The sequence below is a fragment of the Triticum urartu genome, chromosome 7, assembly GCF_003073215.2.
Source record: "Triticum urartu cultivar G1812 chromosome 7, Tu2.1, whole genome shotgun sequence".
In the NCBI taxonomy this organism is placed as follows: domain Eukaryota; kingdom Viridiplantae; phylum Streptophyta; class Magnoliopsida; order Poales; family Poaceae; genus Triticum; species Triticum urartu.
Genome location: NC_053028.1, coordinates 710,731,205 through 710,754,655, shown reverse-complemented (window position 1 = coordinate 710,754,655; position 23,451 = coordinate 710,731,205). Strand labels below are relative to the sequence as shown.

The window sequence follows — 23,451 nt, the reverse complement described above, 5'->3', positions numbered from 1 at the left end:
TTTGTATATATGTCACCTCAAGATAAAAAAAATCGAAGCTGACAAAATTGTAGCGTCAATTCTTTTTTCGTTAGTCATGTCAACTTCAAAGTTATTAAATTTGGTCGCCAGCAAGATTATGTGGTGTCAATTCTTACGTAAGTTATGTCGGAAATCACGGAACACGGTCTTTTTCTGAAAAAACCGCCGTCGAATGTCGTTGAGTAAGACCGGAACATATCCGGTGCCACGCGTCCCACCATTGACCTAAAAACTTGTCTTTCATGGTACATCATGCTTGGAGTCCAAAATTCAAATTAACTATGAGTGCTATTATGAATGAATTGGAATTGTCCCCCTCCCCTACCTGACACAACATACAACCTGGTGTACCGGATAACCTCTGCCCACCAGACACTGTGATAAGAGGGTGACGCATGCAAAGGGAGACAGCCTTGGTAGCCAATCGCAACAGGCTAAACAAATGTCTCTGTGTTGGCACAGATCCCGTACGTCGAGTACTTTCCGACGTACACGTGCACACAAGCTGGCTTTTCCCTGGAGATATGCACGTACACAGCAAGCAGGCACACATGTCTAGCTAGCTTTGCACAGCCTCACGCTTAGTCAAACTAGCAAATCAGTTTCGCCGACGCCGGAACACACGATACACACGAGGACGCGGAACACACGAGTTGATGGCTAAACAGGGCCTTGTCGATCCTGTTGATCTTATTGCTTTGATTGATCTGAGTTACAATGTAGGGGTACAGCTATATTTATACTAGTACAAAGCTAGCTAACCCAAACCGAGTCGGTGACTGTTCCTAGTCCATACCGGACAGGACTTCTACTACGTGGTTGATTCCAACAATCACCCCTCCAACCACGATGTCCTCACTTCACAGCTTGGACGCCGATCCTTCCCCGCATCTCCGTGAACTTCTGTCGTCCCAAAGATTTGGTCAGGATATCTGCAAGCTGATCGTCGGTGCAAGTGTAGTTGACTTCAATCTTGCCTTCTTCCACGCAATCCCGTATGTAATGATACCTTATATCAATGTGCTTACTTCTATCATGATGCACTGGATTTTTACATAGAGCAATCGTGGACTTGTTGTCAACATTGAGCACCACTCCTTCCGGTTCCTTGTCAGTGAGGTCACCGAGTAGCCTTTCTAGCCACACACCTTGACCTGCCGCGGTTGCAGCTGCAATATACTCCGCTTCACAGGATGATAATGCGACCACCTTCTGCTTTTGTGATAGCCAACTCACAATGCTTCTTCCCAAGAAATATGCCACGCCCGAGGTACTTTTACGGTCGTCAATATCTCCTGCCAAGTCGCTATCACTGTAGCCAACTAGCTCCACCATCTCCTTCCGCTTTTCTCTCAAATAGACACAACCGAAGTTAGTTGTCCCTTTGATGTACCTGAGTATTTGTTTCACAGCTGCCCAATGTTCTGTCGTGGGTGCTTCCATGAAGCGACTCACTACGCCAACAGAATAGGCCAAGTCTGGTCTTGTATTCACAAGATACCTTAGGCTTCCGACCACACTTCTATACTCCGTTGCATCAACCGCGGGTGCTTGGCTCCTCTTGCTAAGTTTAAGTCGAGGCTCCATTGGGACATGACTTGGATTGCAGTCCTCCATGCTACAGCTTTCAAGAATTTTCTTTGCATATGCCTCCTGGCATAGTGTGATTCCCTCCGGCTTTTGATGTACCTCGATCCCGAGATAGTAAGTCAAGAGCCCTAGATCACTCATCTTGAAAAGCTCCTTCATTTGTAGCTTGAATCTAGCAATCTCCTCCTCATCTGCTCCAGTTATCAAGAGATCATCAACATAGATGCCCACTAGGAGACGATCCTTGCCTTTACCTCGCTTGTACATAGCATGCTCCAGTGGACTTTTCTCAAAACCAAGAGAAACTAGTGTACGATCAAGCTTGATGTTCCACGCCCGAGGAGCTTGGCATAGCCCGTACAATGCCTTGTGTAGTTTCAACACCTTGTGTTCCTCTCCCTTTTTGATGTAACCCGGTGGTTGCTTCACATACACTTCTTCTTTTAACTCCCCGTTCAAAAAAGCGGATTTTACATCCATGTGATGTAGCCTCCAAGATTCTTGAGCCGCGAGAGCTATAACTAGCCTCACCGATTCCATCCTTGTGACAGGACCGAACACTTCCTCGAAGTCTACACCTTGCTCTTGCACGTATCCTTTGGCTACGAGCCTTGCCTTATGCTTCACCAAGTTTCCTTCGGCATCTTTCTTGACCTTGTACACCCACTTGAGCCCTATGATTTTATGGTCGTTGGGTGGATCCACAAGCTCCCATGTATTGTTGTCTCGGATCGATCCCAACTCCTCATCCATAGCACGACGCCAACACTCCTCCGTATTTGCATCTTCAAATTTCGTCGGTTCCTCGACGCTAAGCAGACACTGTCGTCCTCTTCTTTTAATTTTCACAGGATTTACTTTTGGAAGTGCTTCCTTTGGATATAAATCCACCACTGGTCGAAGACGTACTGGTGTCGGCGGACGTTCCCTCGTCTCCTGTTCATTCGAAGACGAAGAACTATCCTCTGAAGCTGCCTCACTTCCGATTTCTGGCGACTGAGGTTCTTCCGAGCTGGCCGCGTGTCCACTGGACGAACTAGACGTAGCTGGCCGTGCTTTTCCTGCACGTACAGTGGGCGAACCAGCCACAACTGGTGTTTCTTCACCATCACGTGGTTGGCTTTGTGGGCCAACCTCCACACCACGTGGGCTTCCCAGCCTAGTAGCCGAGCCACCTGGGCTTTGAGGGGAAGAGCCTCCACGCGTACCTGACCCACCAGATCGAGCGCAGCCCGCACTGCCTGGCGTGTCATCGGGCGCACCAACCGTTCCTTCTCCCGCGTGCGCGTGTGATGCAGCGGGAGTAGCTGGCGCGTCTCCATTTTCTGCCGCGCCGTCCGCGCCGTTTGTCGCGGCCGACGTCTCCGGTTGATCACCAATGTCTGCATGCTCGTAATCATCGTAAACAACGTTGAAAATTTCATCGGAAGACGGGTATACCGGCTCGGCGGAGTTCCAATTCCATGACCTTGCTTCTTCGAAGACCACGTCGCGCGTCACAACCACCTTGTTGGTAGAGGGGTTGCACGCACGGTATGCCTTCGTACCTTTTTCATAGCCAACCAACACCATTGGAGTACTTCGATCCGCCAATTTGCTAGTATGCCCGGTCACTGTCTTCACATGCGCCACGCACCCGAAAGTGCGAAGATGATCAACCGTGGGCTTGTGTCCGTACCATGCTTCGTACGGCGTCATCCCAACCACACTCTTGGTTGGAGCCCGGTTCAGCAAATAAACGGCCGTATTAACCGCCTCACCCCAAAACTTGCCCGGCATGCCTTTACTTTTCAACATGCTTCATGCCATCGCCACCACGGTTTGATTCCTCCGTTCCACAACACCGTTTTGCTGCGGTGAATATGGTGCCGTAAGATACCGCTTGATCCCTTGAGCTTCGCAAAAATCCGTGAATGCACGGGACTTGAACTCACCCCCCCGATCGGTACGGAGGGCCTTCAGCTTGGCTTCAGATTCTACTTCAGCCGCCATCTTTATTATCCTGAAGGCTTGCAAAGCTTGGTCCTTCGTCTTCAACAACACGATCCACATGAATCTGCTGAAGTCGTCGACGACGAGCAAGAAGTATCTATTTCCGGTAGGGGTGGCCGGTGTAATCGGTCCGCACAAGTCTCCATGGACCAACTCAAGAGCTTTACTCGCTCTAAAGTTTCCCTCTCTTGGGAACGGGGCTCGCCTTTGTTTCCCAATGAGACAACCGTCGCACACTTGGTCGACATGATTGATGCACGGTAGACCACGTACCATCTCCTTTTGTCCAAGTTGCCGAAGAGCCTGGAAATTTAGATGACCGTAGCGCGCGTGCCACTTCCATGCCGAGTCGTTCATGCTTGACAAGAGACATACTGGATCCACACGATCCAAGTTGAGGATGTAAAGCCTGTTAGGTGACCTCTGCACCTTCATAATTAGCATCCTCTGACGATCATACCCCCATAGATAGCCATCTTCGAGCACAATCTTGCAACCACGCTCCTCGAGCTGACCAAGACTTATGATGCTGCTCTTTAGCTTGGGAATATAGTACACATCTGTGAGTACCTTGTGACCGCCGCTCTTCAACTCAAACAGGACAGTACCTCGCCCTGCGATGTCAACGGTCCGTCCGTCGCCGAACCGAACCGTGCCTCCCACCGAAACACTGAGCTCAGAAAACTGGTCCTTGTCGCCGGTCATGTGGTTGCTAGCGCCCGTGTCGAGGTACCACACGTGCCTCGACGTGTTCATCCTCTTCTTATCGTGAAGATAAACTGCCTCCTCTATGAGCGTGACAACCTCTGTAGCCGGCGCCTTCGGAGCTGGACTATCCTCGTCCATTAGCTCGCATACTTCGACCATGAGCATCATGTCTCCATCATCGCCTCCTTTGGCCAGGAGAGCTTTCTCCTTCGGTGGTTTCTTGCACTCCGACTTGAAGTGCCCCATGATGCCACAGTTGTGACACTTGATCTTGCGCTTGTCGAACTTCTTCTTCTTCTTCGGAGCGCCGTCGCCGGCGTTCTTCTTACTTTGTTCTTTTGGCGCACGATCTTGGCGAGTGTTGCTGCTAGAGCCCTCGCCTCCTCTCCTTGAGTCCAGCGCCATCCACTGAGCCCGTGTGAGCATGACATTTTCATCGTTCCTCCCATCCCCAAGACTGTACCGCATACGCTCGTCGTGAGCCTTGTAGCGCCCGACGAGATCGTCGATGGAGAGAGTCTCAAGATCGACGCACTGCTCGATTGCCGTGACAATTTGCAGGTACCGGGGAGGAGCCGCGCGCAAGAACCGCCGAACAACCGAGGTCTCCGTGAGGTTTTCTCCAAGCGCGCGGATCCGATTGACGAGAGTAGCCACCCGTGAAGCGAACGCATCCACGGACTCATTGTCGCCCATGACCAAAGTCTCGTAGTTCCTTAGGAGAGTTTGGAGATTGGCTTGCTTGACGCGGGTGTGTCCCTCGAACATGAGCTTCAAAGTATCCCACGCCTCCTTCGCCGTTTCTTTGGCGATTAGGTGCTGGAGGACATCCATCGGCATCACCGAATAAATCGCCGACGCCGCCTGCCGATCCTTCCGGTGCTCGGCTCCCTCCTTCTTGAACGCGTCGCCTCCTGGGTCGACCGCGTCCCATAGCTCGTTGGCGCGGAGACCACACTCCATGAGGGCCTTCCAGACCCCAAAGTTCTCGCGATCAAATCGTGGGTACGAGGAACTCGCCGGAGCAGCAAATACTTTAGCCGCACCGGAGTACTCCGCCAGCTGCTTGTTCCTCTCGTCGTCCGCCATGATCCTCCGTTACTAGAAGATCAACCTTGCTCTAGATACCAATTGTTGGCACAGATCCCGTACGTCGAGTATTTTCCGACGTACACGTGCACACAAGCTGGCTTTTCCCTGGAGATATGCACGTACACAGCAAGCAGGCACACACGTCTAGCTAGCTTTGCACAGCCTCACGCTTAGTCAAACTAGCAAATCAGTTTCGCCGACGCCGGAACACACGATACACACGAGGACGCGGAACACACGAGTTGATGGCTAAACAGGGCCTTGTCGGTCCTGTTGATCTTATTGCTTTGATTGATCTGAGTTACAACGTAGGGGTACAGCTATATTTATACTAGTACAAAGCTAGCTAACCCAAACCGAGTCGGTGACTGTTCCTAGTCCATACCGGACAGGACTTCTACTACGTGGTTGATTCCAACACTCTGGAGACGTTGGGCCCGCGGTGCGCTTGCGAGTGGACTGAACCTCGTCGGATCCTATATAAGGGGCCTGCACCCCGGTGTGGCCTCAGCAGAGAAGAAACAAGGGGAGCCCCTCCAACACAGCTGGAGAGAAAGAGAGAGTTTTGAGAGCGAATGGCGAGCCAAGGCGTTGCCTCCATGTTGCCTCTGGCATTGCTCCTCGGAGCCTTCGCCTCCATCCCACAAAGTGATTCCCCTTCTCTCTCTCTCTCTCTCTCTCTCTCTCTCTCTCTCTCTTCAATTGATTGGTTACAGAGTTTTTTTTCATGCAAGTCATGCAGGGAGTTTTTTTGGAGGTAGAAGATAGTAAGATGTACGCACGTTAATCTTAGATTCCATTAAGAGAAGCATTAGCTAGCTAGGTAAGGTGTGTGTGTGTGTGTGTGTGTGTGTGTGTGTGTGTGTGTGTGTGTGTGTGTGTGTGTGTGTGTTTAGTTGTATGTCGCTTTCGTTCTGCATTCTATTCTTCCCGCGTCACCGGTCTCAATCTCTATCTTTGATGCGTCCATCAATGCATGGGAGCACAATAACTTCTCCATTTTTTTGAAAACTGAACACGGTAAATTTTGTAAAAATCTTTTTCACCAAAATAATTAGGAGTGCGTCTTGGATTTATATAGGCATGTACCACATGCACGAAGATGAAAGTGCACGTTTGATCGACCTTCGGTGTGTTTTTTCTAGGGAAAAAAACGTTGCAAGAAGTAGGTATTCCGCATGGAAGTTAATATCTTAAAATAAAAAAATGACATTTTCTAGTCGAAAATTGAAAGAGGTATGGGTTTCCACGAGATAATAATCAATGAAAACGATACTTGTAGATAGTTTTAACTGTTTAACTACAAAAAGAAAAATCTAGTTGATTGTACATCCAAAAGCATCAAAAAGCTTGCAAATGAAGTCTCGAAATGTTTGGTGAGCCATCTTTTTACAAAGTCAGAAGGTTGAACTCCAGTGTCATGTTTCGACATAATAATCAGTGAAGCTAGTATCTCTTTCTCCAGTGTCATGTTTTTATTTTGGCGGGTGATCTCCAGTGTCATGTTAATTACCTAGAAAGTTTTTCTTCTTCCCTGCATGCAAAGTTGTGCGCGCAACGGTTTGATACACACACTAGGCAGACAGTGTCGCCCTAGCACTGTTGACACGAGCCCTAGCTAGCGAGTACCCCAGTACTGCCACTGTTCCATTCTTTTAAGTTTAACGAAAATGATTGCACCAGCTGCCCTAGCTACTAATTGACTCATTTGCGGTCTTGTGTACTCATCATATCTTCAAATTTCACCTGATCGATCAATGGTACATGACGCCATCAAAGCATTAGCTACTTCAGAGCTGACCCACAAATGGCTCTGTATATGTTTGCTTTTATGTTCGGACGTGATCCCAAACATGATGTAGGAGAGAGTCATCCAATTTTTTTCATAAATTAGTCTGTATTTGTTCGTTTGGGAGGAAAAAAGAAGAGGACCATGTGGTGATTTTTATTGGTCAAGTGAATGTCCGGACACCGGTATAAGTCCATCAGTTTGTTTTGGATTTGCCGGAAAACGGACGTCCGGACCACTTCGTGGATCGATGGGTTCCATTGAATGACAAAATTTGACATAAACACTACGGACACTATAATATGGACATATACCGAAGGATTGAGAGTCTATTGTAAAGATGCCCCGACTAACTATAACCCAGGTGTCGGCTCTGCTGGCCTTTCCAAGTTTGGTCCGCCTAAAATGGCTTGAAAGGAAATAACTATGATTTATATACTTTAGTGACAAAAACAATATTTAAGTCGGGCATCAACCACTAGAGTATGTGGGTGAAAGAGATGGGGCATCCTTTTGGTTTGAAGGAATTTTATAGGATAGGATTCTTATATGAATTTTCCTTTAGAGCCCTTTGATTCATAGAAATGTATTCCTATTTCTACATAGAATTGGCTCCTATCTTTCATATTTTAAAGGAAAATAAACATAAGCCTAGAATCAATGGAAAAATTACTATGATGTGAACCAAATGACATTTTTTTTCCTATTCCTACTCATAGTATTTAAGATACATGTCATCTTATTTCCTATAATTTTTTTATATTCCTATAACAATCCTATCCTATGAACCAAAAAGATCTAAAAACCAGTTATGCAAACCTAGAAGCTACACGCATGCATGCATCATGCATGTATACAAGATTTCAGTTAAATGTCCTTTTCGGAGAGATCCCTCGCCAACAGGTGAAAATGCTGCTGCTCGCTTGCTGTGTGTTCATGCATTGCCACCATTTTTATTTTTATTTTGCAGAAAATGCATTGCCGCCATTATATTCTTACTTAGGGCATCTAACGGCGGCTGACCCCTAAATTGTACTACCTTCGTCCTGATTTATTGTCCTCCTTCGTATTTTTTATTTAATTTTGATCTTAGATCTAACTAAACAAATTTTGATGCATGTAACCAAAGTTAATATCATTGAAAACTATGTTTAAATACGAATCCAACTATATAATATTTGGTGACATGCATTATAATTTTCTAAGTTAAATCTATTGTCAAAATTTGGCATAAAATACTAAGAAGACCAATAAACCAAAAAGGAGGTAGTACACCGTATCTATCCACATATCATTTCGGATCGATGTCCTGACACTGATAGGGAAGCCAACCATCCAATCACATACCTCAAATATGCATGTGGCTGCCTGTAATAACAGGTTATTTTCTCAGAGGTTAACAAACCAATGTTACATGCATGTACCTTACTCGCATGCAGTCGTGGAGTCCATCGGGGTGTGCTACGGCATGAGCGCCAACAACCTGCCAGCGGCGAGCACCGTCGTGGGCATGTTCAAGTCCAACGGGATCAAATCGATGCGGCTGTACGCCCCCGACAAGGCGGCGCTGCAGGCCGTCGGTGGCACGGGCATCTACGTGGTCGTCGGGGCGCCTAACGACGTGCTCTCCAACCTCGCCGCCAGCCCGGCGGCCGCCGCCTCGTGGGTCAGGAGCAACATCCAGGCGTATCCCAAGGTTTCCTTCCGGTACGTCTGCGTCGGAAACGAGGTCGCCGGCGGTGCCACCCGGAACCTCGTCCCAGCAATGAAGAACGTGCATGGCGCGCTCACTTCCGCCGGGCTGGGCCACATCAAGGTGACCACGTCGGTGTCGCAGGCCATCCTCGGCGTGTACAGCCCGCCCTCTGCCGGGTCCTTCACCGCAGAGGCGGCCGCGTTCATGGGCCCCGTGGTGCAGTTCCTTGCCCGCACCCGCGCACCGCTCATGGCCAACATCTACCCCTACCTGGCCTGGGCCTACAACCCGAGCGCCATGGACATGAGCTACGCCCTCTTCACCGCATCCGGCACCGTGGTCCAGGACGGTGGCTTCGGGTACCAGAACCTGTTCGATGCCACGGTGGACGCCTTCTACACGGCCATGGCCAAGCACGGCGGCTCTAACGTGAAGCTAGTGGTGTCGGAGAGCGGGTGGCCGTCGGGCGGCGGCACCGCGGCGACTCCAGCCAACGCCAGGTTCTACAACCAGCACCTCATCAACCACGTCGGGCGCGGAACCCCACGCCACCAGGGCGCCATCGAGACCTACATCTTCGCCATGTTCAACGAGAACCAGAAGACCAGCGGCGTGGAGCAGCACTGGGGACTCTTCTACCCCAACATGCAGCACGTCTACCCCATCAACTTCTGATGGCGCTAGATATTCTTTTAACAATTGAAGTTGCTTACATACGCAAGGATGCACTCACCCAATGAACACACGCCCTATCCCTATGAGCTAGTGTCTGTATGCCTGTACTTATAATTAAGAGCGTGTGTGCCATACGTATCTGGACATTATGTATATATTGTGCAGTGCGTGGATTGGGTTGCCACCGCTGAGGCAGCTCAGATGCGTACGTACGCGATACTAGTGGTTTGCTATACTAATACAAAAAGTGTATGTATGATTTACGATGGAAGGGAAGCAGATGTAAACGCTCTCGCTTCCTCGATATATTGATCATACATTTGATACGCACATGATGTGTATGTATGTAGGAACTATATTGTAGAGTTTAAAATTTCATCAAATTTTTAGGAAATTTGTCCGAAAATAATATGAAATATATCGGTGAGGACCCAAGTATTCCTATATTTTTTAAATGCTCACACTAATTCCAAGATATGTATAAGTCGGAAACACGTCCAACTTCATAATTCAAATACTAGCAAAGAAAGAATCACATGACCATGGACATGGTACTTGCGCTCGTAAACTAGCTGGGTGTAGAAGGAGTGAAGTCTGAATCAAACCCTGTCTTTGTACGACCCGTCGGAATCAAACCTTGACCTTCTAATACCTGAAATCCACACCCCCAACTATGAAATCCCGGACGTCAGAGACCTTAAGCTCGTTTTAGGAGTGGGATCAGTGATATGGCACTGCAGGCGACCCGGTTTGCTAATTAATGACGCCACGCGTGTTGACCCCCTCCCTCTATGTTTTTGTCTCACTCTTTTCCCCTCTTTATCTCTCGAATCCGGCAGTGCAGCGAAGGGTTCCGGCAGCCCCCGTGGCGGCGGTTGGTAGCGGACACAAGGCGGCGATTGGCGGTGTCCCTGTCAAGGTTTTGGATCCCGAGCGAACCTTTTTTCTCGTGGGGCACCGGAATTTGCGGTTACCACGGTAACCACGAAATTCCGGAAAAATTTCGCACAAAATTTCAAATCAAATTTTGAATTCAAATTTTTTTGAAGTAGATATAGATAGGTTTATCAGTCCCAAATATCACTAACGCTTCTCTGGCCTAGTGGCTATTCGGCAGCAACTTTTGCATCCTCAAAAAGAAAAATAAAAAGCGTATGGCCAAATTCGAACCCGCGTCTAGCAGCTTACAAAAGGTTGGCTTTACCACTAGGCCACGAGTAGCTCTACAGTTGGATAAGAGATGGCCTGTATTTAACTATGCTGTGAGCGTTTGAATTCAAAAATTTCAAATTATTCGAGATTTTTTGCTCGGTATGTGTAGTTCTCGAGGGGGGGCGGTAAACGCGGTAACCGCGCGAGATCTCGGAATTTCACTCGGTACCCAAAACAGTGGTCCCTGTAGACGCTGTTGAGTCAACCATGGTCTTCGGACGCATGCATGCTGCACCAATGGGCAGTAGCTTCCTTGGCCGTAAAGAAGTGGTACTCACCTAGCATTTTCCTAGTACGTTTCCTTAGCCGGTGTAAGAGACTTGACCGGAAGTCTTCGTGTGGTAAGTATGTGGTAGTTTCATGGTAATAGTCACGTAATTTCTAGTGCGTGTGTGTGTTGTGCACATCCCGGGCCTATAAAAGGACCCGGCTCCTTCACTTGTAAACAAGCCAAATCAAGCAATTCATCCAGCTTCCACTAGTAGTACCACTCTGTCTCACATGAGTGTATGTGTACTAGTGCTCGTACTAGTGTTGTTCGGCCAGATATCCTGCTCCTTTCTTTAGTCTGGTACTAGCTAGTCTGCACTTGGGCTGACAGACGCACCCGAAACCGCCCACGCCGACCATGAGCAGCGGGCTGAAGTCGGCCAAGGCGCCACGGAGCTCGCAGAGGCTGAACTCCAGCATGCTGTACGCGCCCCTCTCCCCGTACAGCTCCCGGATGCTCCACGCAGAGGTGCCCAAGGACTTGCTCGACGCCGGTCACGCGCCTGAGCTGTGGGATGTGCTCGTAGCAGTAGGGCTGCAGGCTGGCGACGCGGTCGAGGCAGTGGCGGCTGGTACGGACGCTTCGTGTGTGCAGGCGGCGTAGTAGGAGGCTGCGGCTGCCGCCTGGGAAGCCGGCGCCGAAGCCTCTCGACGTCTCTTGCGCCTCCATTTGTCCTGGAATAGGCACAGGCAGCCCACTTCTTGGAGGAAGCTGGCAAAATTCTTTTCGTAGTGCTTTGGAGCCTAGCCTGAATCACAAAAGAGCAGAGTTTGGTGATCTTCAGGACAAAATTTGGAGGCTGGAAGTGGATGCTGCTAGCAATTCAAATTTGGAGCCTAGTTCTGGGATTCATCTTGTTCTTCTTTTTTCACTTATGGACAGCAATCACAACGTAGGACAGAGTGTAGCCAGGAAATAGAGAAGGTCAAACAAAAGTATGGTTCGTTACTTCAAGAACATGATTCCATTCATCTTCAGCAAAGGAAGATGCTTGATAATTTATGTGAGAAAGTTATCCTCAACCAGTCACTAGCTGACGATTTTCAGGCTAAATTCATATCTTCTTCTGGAGCGCAAGGTACTGAGTATTGACCATATATAAGCAATCATATTTGATGTCCTTTAAATGAATATGCTGACATGGTTTTCAAACATCCGTCCCAATTCTCTATCACTAATGCTAATTACTTTGATCTGCAGCTAGAGCCCACAGCCCTCCAAATCGCCAGAGACCCCAGGCTTCTCAGCAAGTTCCCACGAGGCCTTCAGCGGTGGCATCGACTACATCACCAACTGCATCATCTACAGCTGGTCGACCACCAGTGCAGATACATCATGTCCAACCATCGCAGGTTGATCAACCATCACCATCATCATCACCATGTAAAGACTTAGAACGTCGATATCTACCTGGCGTTCAGTCTGGGGACCTCCCATACCGAACGAAAGGTTCGGTTTCCCGGTACGACATCACCCCAGAACAAATGATTACGTTTGATAAGACAACCACTACAACCCGAACCCCCTCCCCATCGGCCCTACAGGCCTTTCCCCTGTAAAAATGAGAAAAAAAAGGTCCAGTAGCAAAGCCAGATTTTTTTTTCGTGACAAGTAAAACAAGCCCAGTTTTTGTTGTGCTATGAAAAAATGCCATCAACTCTAAAAAGCAAAAATTGCCATGGGTACAACATATTTCTTTCTTTGCAATGATCCAAAATAAAAAGTCATACACTGGTGGTGGGGGAAAATGTTGATTAAAATTGCCATTAACGATTATATTGACATGTATGTAAATGTTAAAAATTGTCATGGCAATATTAGTAAATGTTATAAATTATAGATACGTTGGAGACGTATCAGTGGCACCGTCGTTGCAAGCAGGGTAGAGGTGGAGAAGAAGCTGGGCTTGGGGAGGCGATGATGGTTGCTGCTGGTGTGCTTCTGCGTCCTGCCGGCCACCGTAGTCTTGCGCCGCACCTCTTCTCCTCCTCCTCCTCCTCCCTCCATTCCTCTCTCTCTCTCTCTCTCTCTCTCTCTCTCTCTCTCTCTCTCTCTCACCGGAGCCTTACGCCGCCGTTGTGGAGCTCACCTGCGAGTTCGCCGAGATGCACTGCTCTCCATCTTGAAGTGGATGAGAGGTGAGGACAAAGTGTGGAGAAGGGTGGGGAAGATCCAGGTCGAGACTCGGGAGGTTGGAGTAGTTCGCTGGTTCAACCTATCCCGAACGATGTTCAAAACGGACGTGGCATACTCATTTGCTTTTAGATGTGTGCTTTTTAACCGACGGCAAAAAAGGTCTCGCCCCGAACATGGCACGTTCGGCAGTTATTGTTTCCGAAGACTTAATACGTACTAGTAAGCTTGCACGTGCAACGCACGTCTCAATTTGCACATGCCTAAGTAAACCATGACGAACATGCATTTAAAGTACCCAAGATTAGATCAACGGTGGGAAAAGGGACAATATATTACTCATGAAACGGACTATGAGCAGGAAATAAATATAATATAAAATGAATAAACAATTGGTAAAAGAGCATATGACCAGAAATAAACAATGAATTCTGGTGGAGTATATCAAACATAACGTTTTGGACAACAATGTCCAACCATCTTTTGACTTATGTAGACTCACTTCAAATCTGATTGTGAGATATCTTCTATTACAAGGTGCTAATGCATAATAATAAAATAGAAAGGGCTTATAAAAACCAAGCAATAAATACACTTGTACAACACTATCGCATCTCCATTGAAATGTATTTTATTGTCTTCATCCTATTTATCCTTATTCACTACTGAAAAGGTATTGAGCTGCTCATTGGTCCGCACGCAACATTGGAGACCAATACTTTCATAGTAAATCAGTAAAATAGAAGACGATTCGCAAGCATGTCTCATATTTGCCATATACTTTAAGTACTTACTGACAATGTAAGTAAATTATAACAAAAAAAAGCAAGATTACATTCATATATAATACGACATGGTACTTACAAGTTACTTTTGTTAGCTAGCAATCAGAAAATTATAGATCTCAGTTGAAATAAAACTCTAGTACAGCAACTCAAGAACCTATTCAGCCATGTTGACACCAACCAGCAAAAAAAGGTTGCTAAACCTGAAAATTAAGTGAAGGATAGAACACCATGCCGTGAAATGCAACCTGTAAATTGCACTGACTGTTAAAATAGATATAGCCTATGCCCATAGAATTAGTGAGAAGGGCAAGATAGTGTGCTACTATGTCAATCTATTTTGAAACACACTGTTCAAGATCATCAGAAGATAAATGTGTAGTCAAGTAACAGCATACCTCTTGCCATCAAGCATGATAGTCCACCATAGTATACCACAGAAGCATGCATGTTTCCATCAAAATACTATACATGCGAGTCCAGAAATATACAACATTTTTAAGTTACAGTGCCCATTACTAAAAAGATCACAGATATAAAAATCGTGTTTTAGAGGATAACCTCAGTAAAATGTATGCAACGTCATGAAAATCAACCAATGAGAGCTAGGATTATGAGGCAAAACTGACAAGCGACTTACACCATGTTTAGTACAAATATTTAGCAGCAAAGTTCAAAATTTAATCCATGCATGCCATATGATTTCCGTTGAAATACCTTATTTTGGACAAAACCATCAGCAAAGCCCACTGCTGAGAACAAAGCTGAGAGAAAACCTGCAAAAATAACATAAATAATCAAGAGTACTAATAAGCATATTTTCCTTAGAACAAAGGTTACCATGAAATAACATTGAAGATCAACATTTAGCCATATGTACTTTCAAAAGAAACTCGTACCCACATAAAACTATCAAAGGAACATCTTGCGCCATTGCGATCAGTGGTAGTAAAAATTAGAACTCAACTCCATACTCCTTTCCGACATGCAACCAATCCAAGCAAGTAGAGAGCCAAGTCAGCTAAATGCCAACAACAAACAAGGGAAGACATTCATTCAAATCAATATACTCAGCCAGTGAAGTGGTAGAAAAATATAGTAGTGAAGACAAGGGCTTCAGGTAATTCCACATCTTATATTTACGTATATCACTCAACTTTGGGAGAACAATTCCTCACTTAAAATTGTAACAGAAGGTAAAAAATTATTCTTCTAGAACTGAAGCAAAAAAGGAATGGAGAACAGGTATATATCTTGTGATTACCAAGTAGCATGTTAGTAGGGAGTATGCCTTATAGTATATCAGTTTTTGACACAAATTCCAACAAATATGCAGGCATGTGCGGGCACCATGTTGTGCAGCAAATCCTGATAAGCATGATCGGTGGTGTAATCCTATGCTAGCTAGACGGAATGAGGAGCAAAATAAAAATGAAAGAAAAAAACTGTCTCGCACTGAAACAAAATCTACAGCTCACCCAAGAATGCAACTTGAACCTGAGCATCTAAATCATGTTCATGCTGTAAATACAAAGATAATGCCAAGGAGGCGGAAATGCAAGATAAATTAACAACATCGATTCGGCAGTGAGCTGTGAAAGAAAACCCAAGTGGTCTACCTTGGCAGGGTTCAGATGACGTAGAGGGGGCAACAGCAGTTCCGGCCTCGACAGCGACGCGATGAAGGTGCGCGTGAGAATGGCGGGGAGGGAGGCCGTGATGGTGGCTGGTGACCCCGTTTTTGCAGCTTCTGTGGCGGACGAATTCCTGCGCCGGCGGCATCCTCGAGCGGTGTCCCAGCCGCGCGAACATCTGATAGGAGAGAGGACAAGGGGCAGGACGCGGCGTGATTTTAGTGCGGTGATTGGGGTTGCAGCGGTGGCTGGGCGCGGCACGCCTCCCCCTTCGGCCGCCGGACGCTGCCAGGCGCGGCACGTCTCCGACTTCGACGATGAGACGCATGGAGGATGCCGGCGCGGGGCATGGGATGCGAGGCGACGTGTGTTTTGGAAGGTACATGCATTAGTCCTCTCACCTATCTAAAACAGCAAGCCCTTAATTTTAGCCTTTAATTTCGTAACGTGAATAGGATACAGGACAGGGTGCACGCGGGTTCGAATATTCCTCCCCTGCTGGAGCACGGTCAGCCATAGAAAATTGCTACGTGCACACAATAGAGGTATTAGATCAATGATGGCTGTTAAATTTAGAATTGTGAGTCTAATCGTGCGGTGCTGATTGGTTCGTGCGGGGTTGTGGGATTAATTGCTGGGTGCACGTAGAAAAATTCTGGTTTGATTGTTTAATAGTAGTATAGATACAAAAATGCTACATCTACGTACCAGGTTACGTAAAGCTAGGTTTCCTCTCTTTCTTATTTTCTTCCAACCAGATCTAGCCACGTGAGCTCGTACGTATGTTTCGTAACAGTTTTTATGTAGATGTAGCAAATCTCATACATATACGGGCTGGTCTGAATTGGCCACGTTTGATTGGATTAAGGGGGAGGGGGAGGCCCCACCGCTGTGAACTCTGCCGCAAAACCTCTGAAACAAGTGTGCACCTGCCCTTGGGCTGCCGTCGCATTGCCCATGTTTGTCACGCCACTGATTTATATTAACAACTCTACTGCCAAACAACTCTATGCAGTTTCTTTTTTTTTTTTTTTTTGAGGTGCCACTGTGAGCGAAGACTGCTGCTCAATCTGGAACTTGAAGCCCCCGGCGCCGGCCCCGGACAAGCACTGGAACAAACTGTGGAAACTATCTGTACCACCAAAAGTTAGGAATTTTTGGTGGAGAGCAATAGGAGGTTTTGTCCCATGCAAATCAGTACTGTTGAGTAGACACGTTGAGAAAATCCCTTTCTGCGATTTACTCCCTCTGTCCGGAAATACTTGTCTGAGAAATGGTTGTAACTAGACTTATTTTAGTTATAGATACATCCATTTTATCCATTTTTAGAACAAGTATTTTCGAACGAAGGGAGTATGTGGCAAAGAGGAAACCATTATCCATGCCCTGTTTGAGTTTAAGTGCACTTGGGCAAGGCTTTTCTGGAAGGAGATGAAGGCTATTTCACAAGTTAACATACCAGTTTTACATCCGCAAACTTGGGCTTCTTATTTGGTTCAAGGGAAGTTGGGAAAGAAGTACGACCTGCGGTGATCAAGGTTAGTTGGCAAGCACCGGAAAGGGGAACTCTGAAAATCAATGTTGATGCAGCTTTCCTTGAACAGGCAGATGCGGAAGCACAGGCCATGTGGTCAAAGATTCAGAGAGTAAGCTTATACGAGCACAGCCTCGTGGTATAGGTTTGCGGCAAATGCTCAAACTATGGAGTCATATGCTATTCGGGATGGAATCCAACTAGCTATAGATCCCGGTTACACCAGGATCTATGTTGAGAGTGATGCTAAAGAGATGGTTAGCATGTGCAACTCTGAATGTTCAGAGAGATCGGCTGTTGCAGACGTTTGCCATGAGATCAAGGAGCTTTTGGGTGGGTTCACCTGCTGTGGTCTTGTGTATGTACAAAGGGAAGCCAATGTAGCTGTACATCGATGTGCAAAACAAGCTACAGAGGAGAGGAGGAGATGTCTGGATTAGTTACATGCCAACTTTCCTAGCTGACTGTATTCAGTCCCATTGTAACCTAACCCCCATGTTTGAGTTATAAAGCTCTTGCTTCGAAAAAAAAAACACTGGAACAGAGTTAGGCTCCTGCTTCTCTGGTGTGTTTGGAACCACCGACATAGCGTCGTGTTCCGTGGAAAGCGTCCTGCCATCAACCAGGCCGTGCGTGTGGCGGCTTTCCTCAAGAAGAAAAAAAAAAGAATCACAACCCATGAGAAGCCATAAACCTGGAAATGTTATCAGTTAGGAAGACTGCATAGACTATGACTCAAAAAAAACGCTTCATAGACCTGACACATACGCAAACATCTTTCTAACTACAAAATACTCACTCCGTCCCAGAAAGGATTCATGACTGTTTGAAATAGGTCACCATCTCCTCCCTCCGCGCGTCGCCAGGGGCAAGGCGCCGCCCACCTGCACAACCACTGAGGAGTTTTTGCAAGCAAAGAAACAGTGTTAGGGAAGGTTACATACGCCAGAAAATCAGGTTCAGGTTCAGAGTACATGTTCAGTACATCTTTTCTAGATTAGTAGCTTACACAAGCATCTGGAGTATTTAAACTTAGACATGGGCTGTAGTTTTCCAGATTTCTCATACCTTATCTTAACTGAAGTAGAACTATGTATAGATCCTCACTGAAGATTGGTTAAACTTTTTCTCCTGGAATGGAAATGCCCTGTTTTGCTTACTCAAAAAGCCATACAGTAGTACTCCTAGTTTGCTCAATGCCAGAGCACATCTTCTCACCTAAGATCCCAAGTAACTAGTCTGAGATCCTTATGCTCAATGCTACTGCTGATTAACTTGTCTTTTCATCTAAGACCCCTAATTAACTTATCTGAGGTTACTGCTGACAACAGAAATCTGCTCTTTAGATCCCTAATTAACTTACCTGAGGTTACTGCTGACAACAGAAATCTGCTCTGTACAATAATAGGCTACTACTATATATATTGGGCTACTAATGTGCTCAGTAGTTTTGGAGTACAATAATCTGCTTCAGGTGGTTTTCAACTGGTTTTGGAGTATATATATTGGCTACTAATCTGCTTTGTACCTTTTTGAACAAGTAGCGATATGCAAATCAAGTTGAATCAATCCTGTTTATGCAGTGTACAGTTCTACAGTTTTAATAAATCTGAAATCTACTCCTGCATTAGGAATAAATCTAGAGAGATTGAAGATCATCATCATCTACAGAGACTGAAGGTCATCATCTACAGGAGTAATATACAGAGACTGAATAAATCATGTTTCAGAGTGCCCAACTGTAATCTGCAGGATTGGCTACAACTAAAATTGACCAATGTAATTGAGCTTCCTTCAACTAATCTATAGTAGGTGAACAAGACTATTCAAAGACTGAACAAATTGAAATTTAACACTGAAATTCAGTAGGTGAATAAATTTATCAATGAAATTTACCCACAAACTATACAATTTTACATGCCACATTAATCCAGTCTTTCTCATTTTCCTACTGGAATGATTATGCTTTGTGTTTAAGAAAAAACAAAGGTTAATGCTCTTTTTTTCAGAATGTACTCATTGTGCCTATAGGAATAAACAGGAATCGTTGATCAATTTACCCACAAACTGTATCTATAGAAACAAGAAAAGGTACTGGCTTGATGAATCCAATCTATCTGTAGAAACAAAACAAGGTACTAGCTTGATGAATCCAATCTATCTATTGTGCGTATGTGCAGAAACAAATTCCCGCAAATCTAATAATCTCTGAATTTGTCTGAACTAAATATTCCCCTAGAAAAGTAGATTCTATTTCAAAATATATCCTGAAGACCATTTGACTTGGATGTATTCATTGTACTAGCTCCACAAGCTCTTCAAGAATTAAAGTGGCAACTACTCAGGTGACAAGAGCTACTCTGTCAAGTGACAAGAAATAATCTAGTGGACTTACCATTCACGCTCCCTGGACTTCTATTAATCTTCCTGCAGCTACTCTGTCAAGTAACAAGAAGTACTTTGTCAAGCCAATAATCTCTGCAGCAGGACATGACATGACAATAATCTCAAGAACTACTTTGTCAAGCCATTAAGAACATAGATAATCTTCTTGCAGCTATCAAATTCAAGTGGCAAGATGCAAGGAAAGCAGCTTGGGCTTACCATTCACGGCAAAACTTCATGGCACTCATTGCTACTGCAGGTTCCCGCTCTCTGTCCCAGCATGATTCCCAGCTTTCCTCTGGTACCTCACCAATAACTTCATGGTTACTGATCTACTTCTTCTAATCAGTCCAGCCGTCCACAATCTTCTGCCACTTGAACCCGTCCACAAGGATTGAACAGGAACGGTGCATAGAGCCACATGCCCACCATAAACCACACGGAAACAGTGATGAAGATGCAAGTGACAGCTCCTCTGTACGTCTGTCCAAACATTTCATACACAACCAGCAGAATCATCAGCTCAATGCCCTTCAGAAAATGTGGCTGTGAGAATAGAATCGATAGTTCTCACTGAATGTGGCATGGAACAGCTCTACATTCACTGAAATGGTGAGTTTTGGTCTCAAAATGAAAATGTGGAAAAAAAACAGATACCAACAGGAATAAATCCAAGTTGCACAAAAACTCTGATGCAAGTGCAACTTGGAGCAGTTTATTATGCACATCAAGTGCACTAAGTACAAGATACAAACACCCATAAAGGAAAACATACAGAGACCAAACTGTAACCAAGGACCAAGCAGAACGATTTAGGCCAAGAGTTAACCAATGATTCAGGGGAAAGCAGAAACTTAGTATTCACACCATTGCCGAAAGTAACATGACAACATTCTGAAGAAATCAAAATGGTTACCCAGTTGATAAATGTCACAGCTGAGTTTTTTCAGCTTATTTTGCTTTTGGGTACCAACGGACTAGAGGAAGAACTAAAGCACGACTTTGGTTTAACAACCTATGATAGTTACCTACACAACAATTTTTTGTTCCATATATGCATATTAAGCGTCCTAGACAGGGGAATGTTTCATATACAGAGTTTACGAGTGTTTCAACGTCGCAGACGCATCAAGCAGTGGCGCACGGGCCTGCGGTCATGTTCCCCTGGCTCCGTGGGTCGAGGAGAACTCAACCGGTGAAGTCGATGGGCTTCACCTTCTTGAATGGCGGTCCATCCTCGACCACCTGTGCGCAATAAACCTTGTGATCATTAACGCCCACCTGCAAGAGTAGTAGCCTCTTTGCAGGGCTCGATGTAATGGCCGAGGCAGACGAAGTGGCGGTGATGGTCTTCTTCTTGGCGAAGGCAGACCTAGGAGCATCAGTGTACCCACCGCTGAAGTCGGGGCAGCCGCCGGCGGACCAGGGGATTTTGTAGTCGTCGACGCAGCGGTCACAGTCGCAGTAGCCGAGGCAGGAGAGGTCGCAGTAGCCGAGGCAGGAGCGGTCGCAGTAGTCGAGGCAGGAGCGGTCACAGTAGTCGAGGCCTTTGCATAGTGCAATATCGCCCCGAGGGGCAAGACCTACGACTGCCGTCGAGCACACACTCTCATCATGTTCATCCTGGCCGTAAGCATCCTAACTAAACCATCATCTTGATATATACTTCTATTCCGCCTATTGCCCCGCTTATCTTGATTTTTTATATTAAAATTTTATACTTACTATAGTGATGTCTTAAGGTGTATACTTATTCATTACTTGTTTAAAATATTTTTAACACACTTGTTTGGCATACTAAACAACAAAACAAAGTTAAATATTAGTTATATTTTTTTTATAAATTTCTAATGTATAACATTGAAAAAAACTCTTGTGTTCCCCTGATTTCAATTTCTACTTTGAAACAAATATACATTTTTTGTTTAGATATTTCTGTAAATAATATAGTTTATACATATATATGGTCGATATCTCTAAAACATATGGTTTAACAAATATTATAAGAACGGTTGTCCTATATGATTAGGAAAACATATCTATTGAACATTCTAGAGTACAAATTTAATCATAGGTGAGTGACTGGTCTAAATATACAGAAGCTTTGGAGCACGATGTACAAATTTTAACAAAATATTTATTAAAGCATATGTGAGAGATTACAAAATGTACAAATTTAACTATATATATATACACACTATTTTCCCTGATTTTTAAGGCCTCACAATCAATTGAGGTCTTCAACTTGAAATGGGGTTATCCGATTTTGACTGGGTCAACAATATCTCAAGAGGCTCTCTCATTAAATTAGTTTAATTCATTATGCTCCTTAATTTTGAAGCTTTTCATTCGGTCAAGGTATTCAATTTGAATTCGGTTCAAGATTTTGACCAGGTTGACGATTTTCAAAATCGATCGGGAGGAACGGCTTATAAAAACATATCAAACCCGCACACCTTTCACCACCAAAAAAAAACCGAAGCGGCAACATATGATTGTAGCATCAAAATAGTGCATGTAGACATCGATGTAGAAATTTTCTCCACAGCACTATGGGTTGATTGGTAGATTACACGGAATCACACCGTGAAAGGCCAACCAAATCACCGTATTATTAAAAAAATGGAAAAAACACTTCATCATCCTGCCTACTCGCCAAACGAAATACTGCCTCGGTTCCAAAACATATGGTGTATTTTCTTTAAAGTCAAATTTATTTAATTTTAACCATGTTCTGAGCGAAAAATATCGACATCCACAATTATAAGCAAATAAAATACTCCCTCTTATCTATATTACTTTTCACTGAAACACTTGTTGTATTTAGATGTATTTTGGTGCTATATACATCTGTTTGAGCGATAAGTAATATGAATCGGAGAGAGTATGAAAATTCATTTCATGATAAATCTAATGATATCAATTTCAACGACAATCCCTGCAAAGGCCACCTAGACAAAACAGACAAGACTAAAACTACACACGTCATGGCACGAACAACCAGAGTCCATACCAGCCTACCAGGACAATTACTCGGCTGGGCTGACAATGCGGACGTTACTAATGATGTTACTACCCCTAAAAAATACCAATGGCGTTGTTAGACGGGAACAAAATAAAGTAGCAAATTGATTGGCTTTTTACAGTCGTACAGAACATACTACTGCTGTGAGGTTTAATCGTGGTCCGCTTTGTATTGAGGAATTATTGCCTCTTGACTGTAAACCTTTACCAATGAAATAAACTCTTTCTCCACACACACAAAAAAAGACATCTTCATGGTGTCGTGGTAATTCCCTTAGTAACTAGAGTTATCATGGCATGGTTATTAGATCGTGACTCATAACAGTCGTTATAATGCGAGAATAGAAGGAAATCTAAAAACGATCAGCGGATAGACATGACCTGAATCAACAGGTCCTAGATACCATCGTACACACTGTCATATGAAAGAAAAACATCCAGCATGAATAAGGTGTTACCCTAGAACAATGAGTCCGAATCTGGGTAAAACCTCCTTCATGTGAAATCCTGTACCTAGATCATCCACGTGCGCCTTGCCTTTACGAATCTCAAATCATGTGTATTATAGTGAAATCCCAACAAAAGTTGGCGCCCACGGTGGGAGATACATGCACTGGAGATGGAATCCAGGCGGATCCACTTCGACAATCGGCAACGAGCTCACGCCATGGCAGCTCCTGCGCTTCGGCACTCTGCCCTTCATTGCCACCGACGCGACATGGCATCCGGCCTCCACTGGGAGTATGCACTTCGTTGCTGATCCCTCTGGCATCATGTGCCTCCAACTCTCAAGCCCTTTCCGACTGACGGGTCTAGGTCTCAGGAGACACGTGGTACCTTCAATAGCGGCACGGGCCTCACTAGCTTGTTTCAGGTGGTTAAATCCGACTCAATATGGCCCATCCGAGAC

The 23,451-nt window shown here is 45.3% G+C and overlaps 1 protein-coding gene across 1 annotated transcript; it reads left to right on the top strand.

Annotated features, from left to right (window-relative positions):
* Positions 1-5,978: 5,978 nt before the first annotated feature.
* LOC125524738 (lichenase-2-like) lies at positions 5,979-9,563 on the top strand. The gene is made up of 2 exons (XM_048689774.1): positions 5,979-6,051; positions 8,632-9,563. Exons 1-2 carry the CDS (start codon positions 5,979-5,981, stop codon positions 9,561-9,563), a joined length of 1,005 nt encoding a protein of 334 aa, XP_048545731.1.
* The last annotated feature ends 13,888 nt before the right edge of the window (positions 9,564-23,451 follow it).